Consider the following 17,340-nt stretch of genomic DNA (forward strand, 5'->3'; position numbering starts at 1 on the left):
ACACACATAGGCATGCCTACACAGCCATGCCTGGGACCTCGCAAAGCTCAGTGGACACAGGGTCAGGTGGGTGATCCTGGGAAGGTGAGCTAGGAAGCTACTTCCTGGTTGGTAACTCCAGGGCGGTAGGAACCACTGAATAACCATTCAGGTTTCAAGTAGAGACAGGGCATTTTAGAAGGGCAACAAGACAATTTAAGAAAGAGTATGGAAGCCAGAGGATCAGTTATTTGGTGAGTGTGGCAATCTGGTGTAGAGTGGCAGTGGGTATGGAAGAAGGGCAGGGATATGGTGTGAGAGAAGTCTAGTGGGGGAGACAGACAGACAGAGAGGGAGGGGGAGAGGAAGAGATGGAGGGAAGCAGGAGGAGAAGAGAGAAGAAGAGACAAGGAAAGAAAAAGAGGAAGAGAGGAGGAAGAAGAGAGGGGGAAGAAGAGAGGAAAAAAGAGGGGGGAAAGGAAGAGAGAGAGAGAGAGAATTCTGAGTGTCTGGGGTGAGGGCCCATGTGTCTCCGCTGGGTCTGTCTCCTACTTGCTGCAGGTCAGGGCCCCTGGGACCCCCAGCAATGGGAGGGGCAGGGCAGGTGCAGCTGTACCTTGGCAGGTTGGGCAGCAGTGTCCTGGCATGGTGACAGGGTGGCTGCAGCCTGGAGGCTCACAGGGCCGGTGGTGGCAGGTCACAAAGCCTTCGAGGCAGGTACATACATTGCAGGCATCTCGGGGATCCGGGAACTCCTGGCTGCTCAGGTAAGATGCACCCAGGTACTCACAGCCTTGGCGGGGGGGGGGGGGGGGGGGGGGGAGGGAGAGCAGAAAGGAGTGAGGGGAAAGCCGTCACTTGCTCTGAGTGCCTTAGCAGAAGGCCGGGCCTTGAAGATCCTGGCACCTGGGCTAAGAGGAAGCCCATGCCAGGGACAAAGAAAACTTGAGAGGGCAAAGGGCAAAGGGCAAACTTTCCCCCTTGGAGTGGCAAGAAATCTCCCTGTCTGTCTAGGTTAGAAAAACCCCATAGAGATGTGCACGTCACAGCAGTGAGATGCTCACCAGGCCACTGCTGGAGGGGCAAGTTTTCCAGCCCAAGTATCTCCTCCCAGTCCGCTGCCGGTGGCTCACGCCTGTAATCCTAGCTACTCAGGAGGCTGAGATCTGAGGATCACAGTTCAAAGCTAGCCCGGGCAGGAAAGTCTGTGAAACTCTTATCTCCAATAAACCACCAGAAAACCTGAAGTGATGCTGTAGCTCAAGTGGTAGAGCACTAGCCTTGAGCTGAAGAGCTGAGGGACAGCGCTCAGGCCCAGAGTTCAAGCCCTGTGACCAACAAAAATAAATAAATAAAGTATCTCCTTCCAACACTCTTCTAAGCCCTGTGACTGACCAGGGAGGTCTAGCAACCTGAGCTCCTCTCTGACCTTTCTTCATCACCCTTTTCAATTAAGAGAGGATGAATTACATGCCAGTGGCTCCTGCTTGTGATCCTATCTATTCAAGAGGCTGAGATTTGAGGATCAAGGTTCCAAGCCAGCCCAGGCAAGAAAGCCCATGAGACTCTTACCTCCAATAAACTATCAAAAGAACCTAAGGTAGTGCTGTGGCTCAAGTGCTAGAGCATGAACCTTGAGCAAAAAAGCTCAAGGACTGCACCCAGGCTCTAAATTCAAGCCCCAGGACACGTTAAAAAAAAAAAGCTGACTCTTAGATTCAAAGCCTTGACAGGCAGAAGTGCCTAAAAAAGAATTCCACAACATCATATTTCAGCTGTTGTCAATTTAATGGTAATCTTCTATTCCTGGCAAGACAAAGTTTCTATTTATAGTACAATACAAAACTCCATTTAAATAAGTTTTAATTAATGAGTTCAATAGAAGAAAAGTTTTAAACGTTTCTTAAATTTCACTTAAATACATTTAAGTGAAATTAAACTAAAGAGTTCATTTGGTAGAGTGTGTAGCAAAATTTGCTAAGATACTACAAAGAATGACTGAAGACTGGGCAACTGGATCTGGCCCAATTCCCCACTTTTTTACACATCAAAAATTAGGCCCAGAGAAGCTATGTAATTTTCCCAAGGCTAAGCAAATAGTCAAATGGCACCAAGGGCAGAAGAAAATCTAGGCTTCACCCACAGCGGGGGGTGGGGGGGTGGGGGGGGTGTCCCTCAGCTCTTCAGTTCAAGGTAAGTGCTCTACCACTTGAGCCACAGCACCACTTCCAGTTTTCTGGTGATTAACTGGAGATAAGAGTCTTGTGGACTTTCCTGCTCTGGCTTGCTTTGATCAGATCTGGCTTTGATCAAATCTCCTGGGTAGCTAGCATTACAGGCGTGAGCCACTGGCTCTTGGCTGATTTTTTATTTTTATTTATTTAGTTTTATTTTATTTTTTGCCAGTCTTGGGACTTGAACTCTGGTCCTGGGTGCTGTTGCTGAGCTTTTTGTGCTCAAGGCTAGTGTTCTACCAACTAAGCCACAGCTCCATTTCTAGCTTTTTGGTAGTTTATTGGAGATAAGAGTCTCACAAACTTTCCTTCCTGGGCTGGCTTTGAACAGTGATTCTCAGATTTCAGCTTCCTTTGTAGCTAGGATTGAGACACTGGTGCCTGAAGATCCACTTCAGGGCAGGGAAGAGGGCTCTGACTGATTTCTTGCCCACCCTCTACCCTCCACCCCTGCAGGCCCCTCTCCATCTACTCACCATCACAGGCAGGGCAGCATTCGCTGCTGGTGGGGAAGGGACACTGTGCAGGGCCGCAAGGCCTTGGCTCACAGCGCACACTGCCCTCCCAGCAGAGGCACACGTGGCACGGGCTGGTGGGTGATGAGAACCGCTCCCCGCTGCCAACCTCCTTCCCTTGGTACAGACAGCCTAGACAGAAGGGCAGGATGGGGCTGTGGTGGTGGCTCCCAAGCCCAGACACTGGGGCACTTTTTGCTTTCTTTGTGTGTGTGTCAGTACTAGGGCTTGAACTTACAGCCTCACACTCTTGCTTAGCTTTTTCTGTTCAAGATGGGTGCTATACCACTTAAGCCATACCTCTACTCCAGTGGGTTTTTTTTTAATAGTGGGATTTGAGCTCAGCATCTGGGCACTGTCCCTGAGCCCTTCTGCACAAGGGTAGCACTCTATCCCTTGAGCTACAGCACCACTTCTGGGTTTCTGGTGGTTAATTGGAGTTAGAGTCTCATGGACTTTCCTGCCTGGGCTGGTTTTGAATCACAATCCTCAGTTCTCAGCTTCCTGAGTAGCTAGGATTACAGGCGTGAGCCACTAGTGTCCAGCTACTGCATTTTTTTAAAAACCACTTAATTGGAGAGTTAATTGGAGATAGGAGTCTCTCATTTTTGTCTGCTTGGGCTGGCTTCTCCGTCTCCTGAGTAGGTAGGATTACAGGATGAGCCACCAACGCTGGGTTGGTAATAAGACCCCAGAGGAGTAGGGCTGGGGGAGGGGAAAGGGAGTTGGATTCGCGTCAGAGGCAGGGTGGGAGCGGATGGCGCAGACAGAGAGTGGTGGGAGCCACGGCCAAGGTGGTACCATTGCAGGAGGGGCAGCAGGGCCCCTGGCGAGGGTGGGTGCAGGGCGCGGGCGGGCAGGGCAGGCGCTGGCAGGACGCGGAGCCGTCCAGGCAGAGGCAGCGGCTGCAGGGGTCGCCAGGTGGAGTGAAGTGCTCCTGGTGGCGGGCTGGGACATTGTCCCCAGGCCGTGCACAGCTAGCACGGGCGTCTGCACCGAGAAAGAGAGCGGATGGTATCCTTGCCTGGCGCGGGCGGAGAAGCGCCGGCCGGCAGGGGCGGCTCCTACCCGGGCACCGCGGGCAGCATTCTCCCGGCCGCAGCTCCGGCTCGGCGCAGGACAGGGGTGCGCAGCGGCGCGCCAGGCACTGCACGTTCCCGCTCTGCAGATGGACAGATGGACGATGCAGGCTGGGTTAGAGCGGGGAGACTCCCCACCCCTTGCCAGTCCATGTCGTTGGACTTTTCCTGACCCTAAGTCCCATCTCCACTTCCCTGGGCCCCTGTCACCCCGTGGCCCACTCACCAGACAGCGACACAGCCGGCAGGAGTCGGTGGGGTGCGGGAAGTCCGCCCCGTCCGGGTATTCTTTCCCTCCGAAGGCGCAGCCTAGGGGAAGGGGCAGCTGTAGGGGCGGGGGGGGGGGAACTAAAGGACCTTGCAGCCGCGCCCCTCCTCCAGCCCAGGCGCCTCACCGCTGCAGTCGCTCCGGCAGCAGGCTCCAGGCAAAGGGTGGGCACAGGACGAGCTGGGGCAGGCACGAGGCTGGCAGCTGGCACGGCCCTCGTGACACCGGCACTCCTGGCAAGGGTCTCCGGGGTGGGAGAAGCGCTGGCCGTCTACAAACACCTGTGTCTCCAAGACGCAATCTGAGCATCAGAGAGCGGGGGCAAAGGCTGAGCACACGAGGTGTCACCCCCCCCCATCCCGACCCTCGACCCTGCCCCTGGAGAACGGAACCACGCGGCAAGTGCCAGCTGGGAAGCCCTCGGTGCCCGGGGAGAGGCAAGGGACTGTGTGCGCATGCGCGCGGCTCAGCATTCACGCATGTGTGTGCCTTTATCAGCGGGCAGATGACTGCCTCCGGGTGAAGAGGTGCATTGCACAGACGTGTTGTCTGTGACACACGCCCTAGCACAGAACCCTCCATGCAGGTAGGCCGGGATCACCGCCCGTGGCAGGCCAGCACCCAGTCTCCTAGGTGCCAGAGGCAAGGGCTCATTGTGTGAACCCGTGCTCTACCAGCGGCTATTCATGGGGTCTGGGAGAGGAAATAGAAGACAACAGGATGGAAGGGTGGTATCCTAACACCACACCCACTCACCCACACCCTGTGAGTTCCAGAGAGTTCTTAGCTATGTGGTGGGAGAGCGAAAACAACCGAGAAAGACAGTTGCTTGGGAAGATATCCGGCACAGTAAACACCTACCTGGGCACCTAGGGCAGCACTGACCGGGTCCACTCTGGGGCCGGGCACAGGTGGTGGGAGGGCAGACAACTGAGGAACACCTCACAGTCCCATCCTGGGGGCAGAGGAAAGGGCCATGGGGGAGGTGAGGCTCTGGGGGCTCAAGGGGGGGGCAACAGCAAGCCCCAGGGAGGTACCTTGCAGTGGCAGGTGTGGCACGGGCTGTCCGGGTCTGTGAAGTTCTGCCCATTGGCATACACTTGACCATGGTAGCTGCACTTCTCACAGCTGGGACAGCAGGCCCCTGGGTGGGGCGAGCCGGTCAGGGTAGGCTGGGCATAGCAGGGGAAGAAAGCCAAGATCCTTGGGCACTCACCAGAGAGGTGTGTGGGGTGCTGGCAGGGGGCGGGGGAGCAGAGCACAACCCCACACACTGGCACCCCATCTCGGCAGGAGCAGGTGGTACAAGGCTGACCATCGGGTTCCCACTGGACCCCCTCAGCAAACTCCTCTTCATTTAGCACACAGACTACAACAAGGGATACTGTCACCATGGCAACCCAAACTCCCTCCCTGTCCATTCCTATCCTTCTAGCCCACCAAGACTCTGACTTGCATCCCCACCACAGCCTCTGAAGGAATTAGGGAATAATTAATAAAGCCTCCTTACTGAAGAGTGACCGCTTTCTCCAATCCCATGGAAGCAGTGTCCTTGGCATTTTCCCCTCCCATACACACATACACTCCACATGCATGTACCTGAGCAGAGCCGGGGGCCAGAGGCAGACAGGGCACAGGGGGCCACTGGGCACTCCTGCTCCTCACAGGACACCTCACCAGCCTGAGAGGGAAACCAGATGAGAAGTCTTTAAAGAATCAGACAAAACTGAGTGGAATCTAGGCTCACACTTGTAATCCTAGCAACTCAGGAGGCTGAGATTTAAGGATCACCATTTGAAGCCAGCACAGACAGTCTGTGAGACTTTTATTTCCAATTTATCTGCAAATAGCAGGAAATGGAGCTATGGCTCAAAAAAGGCTAAGGAACAGAGCCCAAGCCCTGAATTCAAGCCCTAGTATTAGCGCGTGTGCACACAGCACACACACACACACACACACACACACACACACACACACACACACACACACACACACACAATTGAATGGGAGAAGGTGAAGCCACCACCTGGCAGGAGCAGCGGACACAGCGTCTACCCTCGTGGAGCATGAAGGTCTCCTGGCTCCTATACTGGTGTCCCTGGTACTCACAGCCTGGATAAGAGGACAGGGAACAGGGAAGGAAGCCTCATGACACATCAAGGTACCCAAGAATGCCCAGTCATGGACATTCTCCCATACCTGCCTATACAGGTGTGGGTCCCACCATGTACCCCTGGGAAGGTGAGATGAGAACTCACCTGTGCAATAAGAGCATAGCAAAGCCCGTCTCCAGCCAGCGCCTGCGCTTCTCCTGTCTACCCCAGCCAGCTCTACTCACCATCGCAGACTGGGCAACACTGTCCAGGAATCCTGCCTGGGTGTCTGCAGGGCACAGGTGGGCAGGGCAGAGCCTCACACTGGACACTCCCATTCTGCCAACAGGGCCCAGTCAGCAGGTGGCAGGCAGGCCCAGAAGCCAGGCCCTTCCTGCCAGGCAGCCACACTCACAGTACAACGGCAATGAGAACAAGGGTCCCCAGAGCCCACAGGCTCCCCGCTGCGGTGCTCCCTTCCATTTAGGAAACAGCCTGTTGGGAAGAAATGCTCAGGCCCTCCTCAGGAGCCCCTCCCTGCTCCATCCCTGGACAAAAATCACCACTCCCTGTACTGGAGACCCTTTTGAATCCACTGACTCACCGTCACACACTGGGCAGCAGGTGCCTGGGAGGGGCCGGGCCGGATAGGGGCACAGGCTGGCACATTCTTTCTGGCGGCACTGGATGTGCCCCTCCTGGTAGGTAGACAGAGGCAGGGCCATCAGAACTCAGCCAAATGGCAGAAATGGCATTGGAGACCCAGCCATTCACTCATTGGATGTAATAGGTTGAAACGCATTCTTCCTGCATTTGTTGAAGTCCTCCAAATGTAACCTCATTTGTTAATAGGATTGTTGCAGATGTAACTAGTTAAGATAAAGTCACACGGGAGTAGTTGATGTCCTTATAAAGGGGATTTAAGCCTTGTGCAGGTGGCTCATGCCTGGAATCCTAACTACTCAGGAGATGAGATCTGAGGATCACAGTTCAAAGACAGTGTGGGCAGGAAAGTCTGTGAGACACTTATCTCGAATTAGCTACTTAAAAACCAGAAGTGGAGCTGTGGCTCAAGAGGTAGAGCACCAGCCTTGAGCAAAATAGCTAATCAACAGCATCGACGCCCTGGGTTCAAGCAATAGTCCTGGCAGGGAAGGAAAGAAAGGGAAGGGAAGGGAGGGATCAAGGAAGGAAGGTAGGAAGTGAGAGAAAGAAAAGGAGGAAGGGAGAGAGGAAGGAAGACAAAAGCAGAGATTTGGTGCTGTAAAAGCCAAGGAATGCCAGCAACCATGAGAATCCTAAGAGAGAGGCATAAAAAAAGCCTTCTTCACAGCACTCAGAAGGAACCAACCCCACCAACACGTTGATCTTGAACTTCTGGCTTCTAGAAGTGTGGACAAATACATTTCTGTTTTATTTTGCTATTGTCGTTGTTTGTGCCAGTCCTGAGGCTTGAACTCAGGCTCTCACATTCTCTCTTAGCTCTTTCACTCAAGGCTAATATTCTACCACTTAAGTCACAACTCCACTTCTGGCTTTTTGCTGGTTAGTTGAAGGTGAGGGTTTCTTAGATTTGTCGACCCTGGTTGTCATCTTTTCTTTTCTTTTCCTTTTCTTTCTTTTAGATCTGAGACTGGTACCCAAACTCAGTACCTGAATTTTCACTCACTCCCTAGTGCTCTAACCAAGCCTCCAACCCCCACCCTGATTATCCCTGCACCAGAATCCTCAGATCTCAGCCTTCTGAGTAGAGAGGATTACAGGCATGTGCCACTGGAACCTGGCAGAATTTCTTTACTTTTTCTTTTTGTCCATTGTGGGGCTTGAACTCTGGGCCTGGGCACTGTCCCTCAGCTTTTCAGCTCAAGGCTAACGCTCTACCACTTGAGCCACTGCGTCACTTCTGGTTTTTTCTGCTTATGTGGTGCTGAGGAATCGAACCCAGGGCTTCATACATGCAAGGCAAGCACTCTACCACTGAGCCACCTTCCAGCCCTGTCTCCCCTGCCCCCTCCCCCACCACCCCCCACCCCTGCAGAATTTCTGTTGTTTTAAGCCACTCAGTTGGTGGTTCTTGTGTAGCATGGTACTTAAGTTCTCCCTGTTTTTACCTATATGAAAAAAAAAAAAGGTCATATTATGTTCTCACAGCCTGAGGGGAAGATATAAGAGGCATCCGTGTGGCAACCATGTCTAGAAGCTGGGATTTAGCAAGGGGCTGTTGCTAACCAGTTGCCTGACCCCAGCAGATCCCACCCCTTTGTATTCACACTACACCAACCCTCCACTCACTACCTTACTAGGGTGTGGGCAGCCAGTGGTTCTTCGCATAGATTGCCCAGGCAAAGTTAGTGAAATCCTATTTCAAAAACAAAATATAAACAAAAGGGCAAGGGATGTGGCTCAAGTAATATAACACTTGCTTTCCTATCCCAAGGTAATGAAAGTCACCTAAGTCATGTTAAATTCAAAGTCAAGGGTTTGTTGTTATTTTGTGGTTGGTTTGTTTTGTGCAGTCCTGGAGCTTGAATCCAAGGACTGGGTGCTGTCTCTGAACTTCCTTTTGCTCAAGTTTAGGGATCTATCATTAGATCCACAGCTCTGCTTCCTGTGTGTGTGTGTGTGTGTGTGTGTGTGTGTGTGTGTGTGTGTGTGTGTCTGTGTCTGTGTCTGTGTGTCTGTGTGTGTCTGTGTGTGTGTGTGTGTGGTTAATTGGAGATAAGAGTTTCATGAACTTTTCTGGCTAGGCTGGCTTTGAACTGAGATTCTCAGATCTCAGCCTCCTGAGTAGCTAGCATTCCAGGCATGAGCCACTTGTGCCCGGCTGAAATTGAATTTTAATAATATATTCTATTTGCCTGGGTAACCAAGACAGCATCTTTCTTCCTTCCTTCCTTCCTTCCTTCCTTCCTTCCTTCCTTATTTCCTTCCTTCCTTCCTTTCCTCCCTCCCTCCCTTCCTTCCCTCCCTTCCTTCCTTCTCTCTCTCCCTCCCTTCCTTCCTTCCTTCCTTCCTTCCTTCGTTTCTTCTTTCTTTCTTTCTTTCTTTCTTTCTTTCTTTCTTTCTTTCTTTCTTTCTTTCTTTCTTTCTTTCTCCTTCCTTTCTTCTTTCCTTTTCCAAGACCAGGACTCCAACTCACAATGTGATGTTTGATGCTCATTGGCTGGTGCTCTACCACCTGAGCCATGCCTCCGACCCCCAACACAGCATATTAGTGAGATATTTTACCTTCTTTTTCACCTTACTAAGTCATGGAGGTCAGTGAGTATAGCTCACTTACACCTCAGTTCTGACCAGAAACATGTCAACAGCTCTGTGGCCACATGTAGCAGTGGCTTTCAATCAAGTTTAATGCCCCAGGTTCCTCATCCCCCCCCCCCCCCGTGCCCATTCCTTTGGCCTGTGAGCTCCTTTTCAGATCACAAACCATGAAGAACACCAAATGCACTGAGCAGGGCCTGCTCATAGCACCTAGAATGTGGTCTGTACCATCTCTGACCCCAGAGATGTGTCCCATGGAAAGAAGTTAAAAACCCAGCTAGCCTGAGGGCAGGGCAGGGTAAGAGACAGCCCAGGGGCGGCCTCAGGACTCACCAGGCACCGGCAGATCTGGCAGGGGTCCCCAGATGAAGTCCACTCTTGGCCATGGTCCCTGTGAGAATTACCCTCTATGCAGCCTTGGGCTGGGGACAGAGAGCAGGCCTGGTCAGGGCCACCTGGACCATTCCTCTTCCAAAAGGACAGCAAATCTTCCAGGTTATCTATTATGCCCCTCACCCTTAAGTCCTGACCATTCACGCCTATTGTACGAGCTCCCATTTTTATACCGTGCTGACTAGAATGTGATACTCTTTATCTGGAGTGTCCTCTGATTTCATCAGCCCTTCCTAGTACCTCTTTATCCTGCTGGTCACCTCAACATTGATTGTCCCTCTGTGTCCAGCAGTGGGACCTAGGTCTCCTTCCTGAGTTCCCACTGCACCTGGCCCTGCTTCTACTCCTGTCTTGGCAACAATATTATACAGTGTTGATCATTATATGCACCTTAAAAATGGGGAAACTAAGGCACAAAGTGACTTAAACTAGCCCGGCGCCGGTGGCTCACACCTGTAATCTTGGCTACTCAAGAGGCTGAAATCTGAGGATCATGGTTCAAAGCCAGCTCCAATAAGCCACTAGAAAACCAGTGGTGCTGTGGCTCAAGTGGTAGAGCACTCGCCTTGAGCTGAAGAGCTGAAGGACGGTGCCCAGGCTTAGAGTTCAAGCCCCATGACCAAAAAAAAAAAACAACAAAAAAAAAGTTACTCAACCACTAAGTTACAATGACAGATTTTTTTGCCAGTCCTGGGCACTGTCCCTGAGCTTGTTTTGCTCAAGGCTAGCACTCTACCACTTGAGCCATAGTGTCACTTCCAGTTTTTTCTGTTTATGTGGTACTGAGGAATCAAACCCAGGGCTTCATGCATGCTAGGGAAGCATTCTACCACTAAGCCACATTCCCAGACAATAACAGATTCTTTTAGTACTCCTACTGGGTCTTGAACTCAGGGGCAGAACACTCTCCCTTAGCTTTTTTGCTCAAAGCTGGTGCTCATACCACTAGAGCTATACATCTGCTTCTGGTTTTGGGGTGGTTAATTGGATATTAGGGTACCATAGACTTTTCTGCCCAGCTGTCTTTGAACTGAAATCCTCAAATGTCAGCCTCCTGAGTAGCTATGACTACAGGCATGAATCACTGTGCAGTGATGCACAATTTGACATCAAGCTTGTACTTCCAAAGGAGGGTAGGGCTGGCATTGCTCCTCCACTTGGCCAAACAAAGTCAGGGGCTGGCAAGATGGAGTTTAGAGTTGGAGAAATGGCATGATAGTCCAGCCCTGCCAGAGACTCCATGGGAAAAGGCCGGAGACTCTCACCTTGGCAGGCTGGGCAGCAGTGCCCAGGCCTCAGGATTGGCTCAGGGCAGGAGTTTGGTGGGCACTTGATGGGCACACAGCGAACCAGGCTTCTCTGCAATGGACCAGTGGCTATAAAAAGAGCTTCCAGATTGGTTTCCCAGGAGGCACAGGGTGGGCAGGTGGAGTAAAAGGAGTCCTTTACTGGCACAGAAGGCATGTGAGAGACGGCAAGAGTGGCCAGCCCCGTCTAGGGTAGGGCAAGAGGTGTCTAAGGAGATGCAGGCCTGGGCAGAAATAGCACAGACTCACCAGGCAAGAGCATTGGAGGCAAGGGTTGGAGCTGGACAGGAAGCTGGCCCCCTCCTCATAAAGCTTCCCCTCATACTCACAGCCTGGGGAGGGTCACCAAGAAGACAGGTGGGTCACCAGAGAACAGTGGGGATAGGTATCCCCCAGGGAAACACATGACCCCAAGTAGATACTGGACCCAGTGGGGCTGAGGGGAGAAAGGGACAGGCAGGGTGGGAAGTCACCTGGCCGGCAGATGGGGCAGCATTCTCCAGGTGGGGTATAGCTCTCCAGGCAGTTGAGCTGGGAGCATGAGGGCCCCTGGCACCGCACGGTTCCTGCCTGCAGCACAGACGCCCAGCCTTCCCTTGTTCCTCACCACTGCCCACACTGGGACACACTGGGGGTCTCACAGGTCTAACAGGCTCCAGGCCGTGATGTTTGGGCGGAGGCAGCAGCCCTTTCTGGCCCCTAGGCTGGGCTGGGCATGGCCCCACTACTCCAAGCAGCAGGAACATGGGTGGTAATTGGGGTCCGACCTCAGTTCTCTTACCTGGCAGGTGCAGATGACACAGGGCTCCGGATTCCATGTTTCCCCAGGCCTGCGACCCCCAGGACAGCCTGGAAAATCAGGCCAGAGTCCCAAATAAGAGACCCAGATCACTTGGTGTCATATACAAAGGGCACCAATTCAGGATGGAACAGAGATGTTTACATTTACTATACTTTTCCAGCAGATGGCAGTCAACTGTCTAAGCACAACACCATTGGTAGTTTCATTTATTTTACTAAATGGGGCAAAGGGTCTTGACAGGGGTGTCTTGTTTTTGTTTTTGTTTTTGTCTTTTTTTCATCAAGATATCACATAGGCTGGTAGTGGCCCTGAGATACCATGTGTCCTTTTCTAGAAGTTGGGAGTGGGGTAAGGCTGGTCTAGACAAGCACTCTGCCTACAGTGCTAGAGATGCAGTCAGCCACATTCCCAGCCTCAGCACCCTTCTTCTCTTGAAAATAATTCAATAGTTCCCAAGACATCAGTTGTGGTCTCTGGCCAAGACTCTGGGCTACGTTTCCAGACCACACTGGCCTAAGCCTCGTTCTTCTGAACACTACCAGCATACTTTTCTTGGGAGGGCTTCCAGATAAAACTCAAGACACTCAGTTACACTTGAATTTCAGATAACCAACGCATAAAATTATACTGCAAGAATAATTCTGGCCAGGCGTTGGTAATTTACACCTATAATCCTAGCTACTCAAGAGATTGAGATCTGAGGATCATAGTTCAAAGCCAGCTTGGGCAGGAAAGTCCATGGAAAAAGTCAGAAATAGTGGGGGGGTGGGGGGAGGCTGGGAAGGGATGGGAAGGGTAAACAAAGGAGGAAGCTACAATGCTTGATAAGAAATGTACTCACTATCTTGCCCATGTAATTGTAACCCCTCTGTACAGTATTTTCACAATAAAAAAAAAGTCAGAAATAGTGCTGTGGCTCAAGTGGTCAAGCACTAGCCTTAAGCAAAAGAAGGTCAGGGATAATACTCAGGTCCTGAGTTCAAGCCCCAGGACTGGCATTAAAAAAAAAAAAGTGGGGCTGGGAAGGTGGCTCAGTGGTAGAGCGCATGCCTTGCATGCCAGAGGCCCTGGGTTCGATTCCTCAGCACCACATAAGCAAAAAGAAAAAAGCCGGAAGTGGCACTGTGGCTCAAGTGGTAGAGTGCTAGCCTTGAGCTGAAGAGCTGAGGGACAGCGCCCAGGCCCAGAGTTCAGGCCCCATGACCGGACCCAAAAAAAAACAAACAAACAACAACAAAAAAAAAGTATCAGTGGCTCACACCTGCAAAATTAGCTACTTAGGAGGCTGAGACCTGGGGGGATCACAGTTGGAGGCCAACCCAAGCAGAAAATCTTCACAAGACTCTCTTCTATTAGCCAGCAAAAAAGCGGGCTGCAGTAAGGTTGGTCTCTCCTTGTGCAGCCCCTGCCTGATGAATATTCAAAACATCGTTTTGAATGTGCTACAAGCTGGCTCTTTAGCCTTTGGTGGTTCCTTTACCCACAGAAAGAAGTCCAAACTGCAAGGCTGAGCGCACCACACACCTCTTCCCACCCTGCTCCTGCTCAAAGAGGGGGCTCTCAGGCATTCCTCTTCCTTCTGTGCAATCTAACTTTTCTTTGGAGATCAGTTCAGACACCCAGGTTCTGTGAAGGCCACCCTGACTCACTAGTCTGGATGGACTCTGTTTGCCCTCCCACCCGTTCCTCTGGCAAAGCCTTCTCTTAATCTGTTCACTGAACCTTCAAGTTTGTGTGAGATAAGCTATAAATGTATCTTCCCAACTAGATCAAGCGCTCCCTGAGGGAGGACAATCGGGTGAGTCAGCCAGGGTGTAGGTGGCTCACCGCTGTAATCCTAGCCACTCGGGAGGCTGAGATCTGAAGACTGCATTCAAAGCCAGCCCAGGCAAGAAAGTCAGTGAGACTCTTATCTCCAATTAAGCACCCCCAAAAAGCCAGAAGTGGAGCTATGGTTCAGGTGGTAGAGAGCTAGCCTTGAGCAAAAAGAAAGCTCAGGGACAGAGCCCACGCCCTGAGTTCAAGCCCTAAGACTGGCATCCATGGGGCTGCAAAGGTGGCTCAGTGGTAAAGTGCTTGCCTTGCATGCATGAGGCCCTGGTTCGATTCCTCAGCACCACGTAAGCAGAAAAAAAAAAAAAAAAAAGACTGGCATCCTTATCCCAGGAAAAGGATGAGTGTTTGCTGACTTGGTATCCAAACTGGGCTCCCCAGAGCTCTCGATGGGGGCATGTGTCCACACTTAGGTGATAGATCATGGCTCTGGGATGAGGGGCAGGTCCCACAGATATAGGGGCTGCAGCAGGCTGACCTGGTTCACAGTGTGGGCAGCATGTTCCTGGCTCCAGGCAGGGTCCTCTCGGGCAAGGCTTCGAGGTACAGGTGATAGTCCCTTCCTGCAGGAAGCAGACTAGAATGCTGGAACTTTGCCCTAGGCTGGGACTCATTGAGGAGCAAAAGGATGAGTTAGCAAGACATGGCATACCCTCAGTTCAAGGGTATAAGAGACGTCCTACAGCCCCTCCCATCAGCTCCCCTGGCAACCCTCTCTTCAAAGTGCAATTCTCCAGTGGGGCGATCCTAGGAAGAGAACCTGGGGCTTTCTCAGAAGAGGCTTGAGGAGGGAAAGGCCAGAAAGAGGCTGTGGGTTGGTGGGAGAGAACAGCACGAGGGTGGGAAGAGTCTGAAGTAGAAGATGAAGTTGTAAACTGGGCACTGGTGGCTCACGCCTATAATCCTAGCTACTCAGGAGGCTGAGATCTGAGGATCTTGGTTCAAAGCCAGCAGAAGAGTCCCTGAGACTCTTTTCTCTAAGAAACCACTAGAAAATCAGAAGTGACGCTGTGGCTCAAGAGGTACAGTGCTAGCCTTGAGCTGAAGAGCTGAGGGTCAGGGCCCAGGCCCAGAGTTCAAACCCCATGACCAACCAAAAAAAAGAAGATGAGGGTGTGGAAGGTGTGGGGGTGGTGAGAATGGGAGCTGAGCAAAGCAGATGACAACCACATCCTCTGTCCTCCACTCCAGGGCCTCCTTGAGGGGCTAGGAGCTCCCCTGTGTATGAGCAGAGTTGCAGGCAGAGCCAGTCAGAATGCACTCCAGGCCACCCCGGCAAGGTTGGAGGCAGACAGGCAGAAGCAATCACACATCAGCTGGCATAGAACTTCAATGACAGGTGGCTAGACTAAGGTGGAGAGATGACAGGGACAAATGTCCCAGAAACTCACCAGGCAGCGGCAGGTGGTACAGGCATCTGGGGAGAAGGTCTCCCCATGGCTGTAGGTCTGACCATTGTGGCTGCAGCCTGGAGAAGACAGTGTTGTCAGTCTCCAGCACCATCTCTAGGCCCCGGGGGCTCCAGCGTGCAGATGGGGTGGCACTAACCACGGCAATGGGGCAAGTTGGGCTGGGGACTACAGCTGACAGCCCCATCCTGGCAAACACAGGCTGTGCAGGCGTCTGGCTCCCAGTGAGCCCCCTCAGGCCAGGCGCGTCCTACCCCCCAGCACTGGGGAGCAGAAGGGCGACACTCACAGGACTCCAACTGCCTCACTCTCGCCTGCAGATCCTTGTTCTGGGGGAAAGGGAGGAGGTAAGAGGCACTGGTCCGCCTTCCCCCCACCATTTCTCATGATTTGTGGGGGACAAAAGCTGATGCAGAATGAGAAGGAATTTGATGAGTCCAGAGCAGAGGTGTGCCCCTCCTTCAGCATCTTCAATGCAGAGGACCCCTGGTCTCTCGGAGAGAATCAGAACCCATCCCCTCTATAATAGTTAAAGAATTCTTCCCCATCCAAACTCTTGGCCAGACGTTAATGGCTCCCACCTGTAATCCTAGCTACTCAAGAGGCTGAGCTGTAAGGATCTCAGTTCAAAGCCAGCCTTGCGGAAAGAAAGTCCAAGAAACTCTTATCTCCAATTAACCACCAAATATCCAGAAGTAGAGCTGTGGCTCAAGTGGTAGAGCACTAGTCCTGAGCACAAAAGCTCAGGGACAGCACGCAGGCCCTGAGTTCAAGCTCCAAGATAGACACACATACAAAAACAAAAACAAAAAACCCTTAAGAATCCCCCAAAGCCCCCCCGCCAGGCAAGCCCTATCTCCTCCTCCCATGATGCAAAGTCCACCCTACCCCATTCACACCTGTCTCCATGGTACCTGCTCTGTCAGCTGAGTCACCTCAGCCTCCAGCTGCCCCAGCCGTTCCTCCAGGAGGCGCCACTGATCTTTAGGAGACCCAGCAGGACCAGAGAAACGAGAGGGGACCTGCTGCTGGTACTCATGGGTGCCCGCAGGTCCTGGGAGCTCCTTGGGGACAGCCCCACCTGAAAGGCACAAGAATCCTGTGTGGAATCTAGTCCAAATCCCCACAATCCCTTTGCAAACCTGCTCTGACCAGATGAACATGGTTAATGCTTATTCCACCCATCCAATTACCCAAGCCAGACACCTGGGGCTTAGTACCCATCGTCTGTACCCCATGCCAAACCCCATCAGTCACTGGTTCCCCAGTTGTTCCCACCTTACCCACTCCTCTCTCTATCTCCCTGCCTCTGTCTACTCCTCTATCCCAGCATGCCTTTCTTTGTTGTTGGCATTTATTTATTTATTTTGTCGGTCGTGGGGCTTGAACTCTGGGCCTGGGTGCTGTCCCACAGCTCTTCAGCTCAAGGCTAGCGCTCTACCACTAGAGCCACAGCGCTACTTCCGGTTTTCTAGTGGTTTATTGGAGATAAGAGTCTCATGGATTTTCCTGCCTGAGCTGGCTTTGAACCAAGATCCTCAGATCTCAGCCTCCTGAGTAGCTAGGATTATAGGCATACCAGTGCCTGGCCTTTATTTTGTTTTGTTCTTGTTTTCTTTTTTTTTTTGGCAGTCATGGGGTTCAAACTTAAGGCCTGGGCTCTATCTCTGAGCGCCTTTGCTCAAGGTTAGTTTTCTACCACTTTGAGCCATAGCTTCACTCCTGGTTTTCTGGTGGTTAATTGGAGATCAGAGTCTCACTGACTTTCCTGGCCAGCGCCTGGCTCCCAGCATACCGTTTGAAGCCACACAGCAGAAGATTCCCAGCCTCTCACCAGGGCTGCCAGCTTTCCAGCCTGCCCTGTTCCCCTGCTACCCCATACCCAACAACAGACCCAAACCTCTTGTGCCTGTTCACATCTCTGTCCGTTGTACAGGGTGCCCTGTCACTCCCAATGATATTCTGTCCACCTAGCCCAGTTTCCTTCCTCCTCACCTGATGGTCCTCTAGATGTGGTCTCAGCATCTAAAAACTCTCCACCCAAAAGCTCTGCCCTCCAAGCCTCTCCCTACCCTCTGCAGCCTGGAATCCCCGGCCAGTTCTCGGGTCCTGCTTAAGCAAATAGGACAAGAGAGCCAGGGAGACCCTTCAGGAAAGCGCTGCGGGG

General features: G+C 52.3%; 1 protein-coding gene across 1 annotated transcript in view; it reads right to left on the reverse strand.

Moving 5' to 3' along the window:
• Kcp (kielin cysteine rich BMP regulator) overlaps positions 1 to 17,340 on the reverse strand; it is a 30,758-nt gene that overhangs the window by 12,965 nt on the left and 453 nt on the right. The window contains exons 2-24 of the mRNA XM_069996719.1: positions 16,088 to 16,254; positions 15,313 to 15,502; positions 15,156 to 15,232; positions 14,243 to 14,327; positions 11,911 to 11,978; positions 11,603 to 11,699; positions 11,379 to 11,461; positions 11,088 to 11,181; positions 9,763 to 9,851; positions 6,773 to 6,866; positions 6,584 to 6,663; positions 6,414 to 6,507; positions 6,102 to 6,187; positions 5,675 to 5,756; positions 5,292 to 5,444; positions 5,113 to 5,219; positions 4,937 to 5,030; positions 4,203 to 4,376; positions 4,034 to 4,116; positions 3,791 to 3,890; positions 3,530 to 3,718; positions 2,690 to 2,860; positions 596 to 772 (exon numbers count right to left, since the gene is read on the reverse strand). Of these exons, the coding sequence (XP_069852820.1) occupies positions 596 to 772; positions 2,690 to 2,860; positions 3,530 to 3,718; positions 3,791 to 3,890; positions 4,034 to 4,116; positions 4,203 to 4,376; positions 4,937 to 5,030; positions 5,113 to 5,219; positions 5,292 to 5,444; positions 5,675 to 5,756; positions 6,102 to 6,187; positions 6,414 to 6,507; positions 6,584 to 6,663; positions 6,773 to 6,866; positions 9,763 to 9,851; positions 11,088 to 11,181; positions 11,379 to 11,461; positions 11,603 to 11,699; positions 11,911 to 11,978; positions 14,243 to 14,327; positions 15,156 to 15,232; positions 15,313 to 15,502; positions 16,088 to 16,254 (2,634 nt within the window). The remainder of the gene's footprint in view (positions 1 to 595; positions 773 to 2,689; positions 2,861 to 3,529; positions 3,719 to 3,790; positions 3,891 to 4,033; positions 4,117 to 4,202; positions 4,377 to 4,936; positions 5,031 to 5,112; positions 5,220 to 5,291; positions 5,445 to 5,674; positions 5,757 to 6,101; positions 6,188 to 6,413; positions 6,508 to 6,583; positions 6,664 to 6,772; positions 6,867 to 9,762; positions 9,852 to 11,087; positions 11,182 to 11,378; positions 11,462 to 11,602; positions 11,700 to 11,910; positions 11,979 to 14,242; positions 14,328 to 15,155; positions 15,233 to 15,312; positions 15,503 to 16,087; positions 16,255 to 17,340) is intronic.

The sequence above is a fragment of the Dipodomys merriami genome, unplaced genomic scaffold, assembly GCF_024711535.1.
Source record: "Dipodomys merriami isolate MVZ:Mamm:240054 unplaced genomic scaffold, mDipMer1.0.p SCAF_5, whole genome shotgun sequence".
Lineage (NCBI taxonomy): Eukaryota > Metazoa > Chordata > Mammalia > Rodentia > Heteromyidae > Dipodomys > Dipodomys merriami.